The 5318-nt window shown below is 47.2% G+C and overlaps 1 protein-coding gene across 2 annotated transcripts in view; it reads right to left on the bottom strand.

Moving 5' to 3' along the window:
• Positions 1 to 4536, bottom strand: part of Stimate (STIM activating enhancer) — a 51876-nt gene extending 47340 nt beyond the window's left edge. The window contains exon 1 of one of the 2 annotated variants that reach the window (XM_015494438.2): positions 4251 to 4536. In XM_015494438.2, the coding sequence (XP_015349924.1) occupies positions 4251 to 4410 (160 nt within the window). In that variant the 5' untranslated portion in view covers positions 4411 to 4536. The remainder of the gene's footprint in view (positions 1 to 4250) is intronic. The other variant, XM_015494436.2, reaches the window with a different exon arrangement.
• Positions 4537 to 5318: the final 782 nt, after the last annotated feature.

Genomic DNA, 5318 nt, shown 5'->3' with positions numbered 1-5318 from the left:
AAAAAAAAAAAAAAAAAGTACCAAATAAAATGTATGCAGCTTCTAGACCTGCTTTTAAAAACTCCAGTTATGAAAGATTCGTGACATTTGGGGGAAATGTAAATATTCAATGGATATCAGATGATATTATGGAGTTATTAAATAATAATTCTTATAGGTGGTCATGTAGGAGATTATCCTAATTCTTAAGAAACTTAGCTAAAGTATTTAGGAATAAAGTTGTGGTACTGACTGCAACTTTCCTTCAAATTAATTGCTCAGTTAAAAAAGACAGAGAGAGAGAGAGAGAGCGCAAATAGTAGAGGGCAAATAAACAGGCATTCTATGCATTAATTCTTAACTTAGATCTAAGTGTTTGACACGTTTTAAGATAAAAACTGAAATGGGGTGTATAGTGGTGAGGGTAGAAAAGACTGTGCCAACATGGGCTATGTGTTCACAGAGCACATACGGAAGTCAGCTCAGCATGAGAGGAAACTCTGGACACTCTTGAGCTTAAGCTATCAAAGCTGGGTGGACTGGTTTGTGATTTTACTTTGGGCCACAAGAAGGAAGCTGTCACTTCTCAATGCTAATACTGCTCAGTATAACTTAGATATATTTCTCCCTGCCAGTCCCCATATCTGTAACAAAATAGGCAGGCAGATTTATCCAAGTTCTCAAAACACTTATTTTGTTAAAAGTCATTTCTGTCTACACTTCAGTCCTGACTCTGCATAGCAAAGCAAGCCTGAGTTTGCTTTGCGCTCACAGTCCTTAGAATAAACACCCCCAAATGCCAACACACACATTGGCCAGTGCTGACCTTTGGCTGACAGCTGGGTGACTATCCTGCACTAAGTTTCCTGAGCTCCAGGATTGTTCAGCTCTGTTCCGCTGCGACTCTGGTCTGAATGACTTGAGTCAGAGGCTACAGACAAAGTCACCAGAACATGAGGTGCTGCTCAACAGGCAAATCATGACCAAACCCTCATGGTTAAAGTGCTTCTTTCCTTGCAACCAGTCATTTTGATGGGAGCCCAGAAAACTCATAGTAGGAGTACCTCTATAAGCTGGCTTCTGAGTTTCCTTGGCTTTCTTTAGCTGGAGCCTCTGGAAAACCCACCAACTTAATTAAAAAGGTGATGCTGACACTAGGACATGATGGTAGATGGTGGCCTGCAATAGTCTGGATGTTCAAGTAGCTTGAAGAACAGGTTAGATACAGGACCTGTCATACACACTCTCAACTGCCTGGACCAAGAATCTGTAAAACACCACACATAAAACAAGAAGTCCATCAGAGTGCCATGGTGAGTAATCCTTGTGAGAACCAAAATCCTCCCCAGGGACATCAAGAGGTGTGAGACATCTTATTCTAGGACAAAAACAGAGCAACTGATAAGCAGAGAAAAAAGTAATTTTTGAGTAAAAAAAAAAAAAAGAGCATAAACACATTATTCTGATGATTCACTGAAATCATGGAGGTGAAGTTGGAAAATTACCTCAGTTTGTCTGGCACAGAAGTGGGTCCATCATGCTACAGAATATGCTCATCTAGCAGGAAAACTGAACAGTTTCTGCAGTGAGCACTGAGGAAGTACCTAAGAGAAGCATTAAGTCTGCTGCCGAAGGGCATGCAAATACCAGGAAAGGGAAAGACTGACCTCAAAGAAGATGGGGACTGTTAATTCAAATTGCTCAGAACACACTGCTTGAAGAAGATGGTGATGAAGCAGCCTCATCATAACAAATGCCCTCCCTCCCTCAAGGACTGCCATGTGGAACCTCTCATCTGGGAGCCTGGTCCTCCACCTCCAGCAGCTCTGTAACTAGGACAACAGAGCCCAACAGCTGGCAGATGCATTTCCTTGAGAGTACCTTACTCCCCTTTCTTCTTCTCCTGTGAAGTCTATTCCAAAATTTAAAAAGGTAGCCTCTTAGGGATTTCCTCTTCTTTCCAGCAGTTCAAAAAGGAAAAGCCCCACAGTTCTATTTCAACAGAACCAAGGAATTTGAGCCATAAGAAAGGCACTTACCTGACTGGGTCCCAGCCAGTGGGTCTTCTCCTTAACTTCACAGTCCCATCACCTTGGTCTGTTTTGTCTACTTCTATGAAAGGTGATGAGGATCTTACTCTCATCTCTATTTCTGTGTTCAGAACAGATCCAGCTTTGGCCTTTCCAATTCTACTCCCCATTACTACTACCGACATCATTCCAGGACTATCTGCCATTTCCACAAACCCCCTTTCACATCAAGCCTTCCACTGAGCGAGAGACTACTTTCTCATCCAGTCTTTTCACAGAGGAAAAAAAAAAAAAAAAACAACCACAGTGGGATTTGCACATGTGCTCACAATGAAGATTAAGTAAAGAGGTGAGAGTGTCCCTGAAGACTCTCAGGGCCAGCATCACCACTATGGCACACTTCTCAGCTGTGAGGAACTCTGCCCTGTCATAATCACATTTTCCTTTCTGAATCACAAGTGCCAAACCCTAGGGGATAAAGCAGGCCATCAACCTCAATAAAAACCATGAAAAGGGCCAGAAGTAGGCTATGAAATCTCAGGTTAGGGAACAAAATAAAAATTAAACCAGAGCTGGAGATATAGCTCAGTGATACAGCATGCCTGAGACCCTGGGTTTGATTCCCAAAACCACAAAAACAATAAAATTAAACTTACAGTTCCTGAGAGAGAAAGGAAGGCTGGAGGGAGGAGAGAAAAGTGGGAGGAGAGTGAAACCCCACTCAGAATGTCTTAAAAACATACACATATAGTACAGCAACTGATTTTGGCTAAGTTGTCACAAATTATTATTGTGGAAACAAGTGAGTATTTGTTCAGCAGAAAAAAAAAGGAAGGCAAGCAGGACCTAAGAACAGAAGAAAAAATGGCAAACAAAGACAGTTGGGCACTTGTTGCAGGACTTGTCAAGGCCAGGCAACCAGAGGAAAACAGTGTCCAAGATCAGAGACTCTCCAGGGTCACCTGAAACTTGGAAGAATTCACCCAAAGAAATCTCTCTATCTTAACAAGCAAGGTGGCCCGTCAGCAAGGGGACCCTAAAAGACCTCTGGATGAGACCACCCCAGGAACCAGCTGAGGAGCACATACTCTACTGGAACTTCTGGTTCTGCCCACACAAGCACAGTGGGGAAGTTTTGAGAACAAGTCATTTTTGAATTAATGCCTCTGAACAGTTAACTTATAATCTTTCCTTCCTCCAAAACACGTTAAAGGGGCATTTCTAGACCTATGTGCCACATACAGGTTCTTGTTATCCTTATTGTTAAAATATGTATTAAAAAATCAACACACCCGCCTCGCGGTAGTCCACATGATCCTCACCCTCTCATCTCATAACCCACAGGCCTATCAGGGCCATCTGGGACTTCCTTCTTCATTACAAAACTCCCAAGGAAGTGACCCTGGTGACTTAACTCAGGGATTCTGAGACCTCCACAGACCCTCTTAGCCTATTTCTCCGTCAAGCCATTAGATTGCCTGAGTATTTATGAATACTTAAAATATAAATAATAAAAATGGGTTGGGAAGGGAATAGCCAGGGTAAGCTTCATATGCGGCTTCGTTAGGAAAGCTTGGGACAGAGATGGAACAGGTGACCTGTTTGGGGAAGAAAAGGAGAGGAAGGAGATGTGGGAGAAGGCGGCAAGGGAAAATAATGCTGAGGGAGAAGGACCAGAGGGCGGGGAGAAGGGGGTGGTCCTGGGAAAATATTCCATCTACCGCAAAGGATGCAAGGTAGCAGGATTCAAATACCAACAGATAGCAAATCTTTTAAGAGCGAAGAAGGTGCCAAAGAGAGCTCAGCATCAAACTAGGGATTTAGGGATGTGGACTTAGAGCGTGGAGGATAGGCTAAGAAGGGTTCTTGAGAGCAGGCAGAGGTGCCACCCAGAAGGGGTCATGACTCCGGGATGGAAAGTGGGGTAACCTTAATTTGCGATGACATGGTGGGAGCGGGGCGAGTTTTAGGTTGGCATCTCAGAAAATGGGACGTGTAGTAAGGTGGAGAGGGGCAGGGTCACTCTTAATTAGAGGCTGCAGCGACAAGGGCTCGGGATCGTGTGGTCAGGGACCCGGGTTCGCCTTCGTCTGGGAATGCCCAGCTTGGACTGGGGGAGAAAGGAACCTCTACCACAGGGCCCTGGTCCCCAGGCCTTAACTCTTCAGGCAGGAGGGTCCTCGCGGCCGCGCTGGGCCGGGGGTTTGTGGCACTGAGGAGGGGCTAAGGTCCCGGACTCACGCATTAATGTGCTGAAGGCCACGACGCCGAGCAGCCCCTGCAGGAAGATGCCGAAACTGTGCATGAGCGCGCCGCTCTCACAGCGGCCCGCCCCGGACGCGGCAGTGGAGGACGGCCCGCCCGGCAGTCCGCGGCTCGCGTTCCCGGCGGGGCCCTGCATGGCGGCCTGGCGGGAGGGCGTGGGGCGCCGGCCCGCCCAGCCTCGCTGCTGCGGGGACCGCACCGCCGAGCCCGGAGGCCGGAGCCCGAGCCGGGAGCCGGTTCCTCCGCCGGCGGCCGACTCGGCGCCGCGCGTAACCCGACGTCTGAGATCGCAGCGCCTGATTGGCCTGGCCTGGCGTAGGGGTGGGCCCCGGCGATTCTGCTCTCCCCCCGAGGGGCGGGGCTCCTGCCCGGGCGAAGGGCGGGCCGGTGGGTCTCCACCCGCAGGTAGACCGACCAGGTGAGCCTCGCAGCGCAGACCGGAGTGAGACTCGGGGACTCTGAGCTTCAGGTAAGCAGGGCAGTAGCAAGACCAGTCTGTGATTAAATTCTTTTTCCCTCCGTCATAAATCTCTTATGTCCTGGAGAATTTATTAAAAATAAATTTGTGGATTCCATCCTCGCAAATTCCGTCTCAGTACTTTACGGGTGGGGGCTCAATAATCTGCCGCTGGATTTCGTTGAAGCAGCCTGGATTATTCTGAACGTGGTTGAGGAAAAATCTTGGGACATCACAGGAGCTTCTTCCTTCCAAGTCAGATATCGGGCGTCTTTCCTCTCCTTCCCTGGTCAAAACTCCAGGGAATTTGATTAATCAGAACCCCGAGTTTATTTCCCCCCCCCCATAAATATTTTTTTTTTCTTTTCTTGAGACGGGGATCTTGCTGTATTGCCCAGGTTTAAGCCATCCACCTGTGCCTCAGCCTCCGGAGAGCCCTCCTCTGCACCTGGCTCCCCATAAACATAATTTAAATGGTCATTTTAATCCAAGCACTTTCGTGTAGAAATATACCAGGTTTAGACTGAAAGCTGTGTGCATAATATTCCCACTTTGCTTACATTGAAGGTCATATTGAATGTGATTCA

Source organism: Marmota marmota, unplaced genomic scaffold (genome assembly GCF_001458135.2).
Source record: "Marmota marmota marmota unplaced genomic scaffold, marMar, whole genome shotgun sequence".
NCBI lineage: Eukaryota > Metazoa > Chordata > Mammalia > Rodentia > Sciuridae > Marmota > Marmota marmota.
This window is presented reverse-complemented; position numbering and strand designations above follow the sequence as displayed.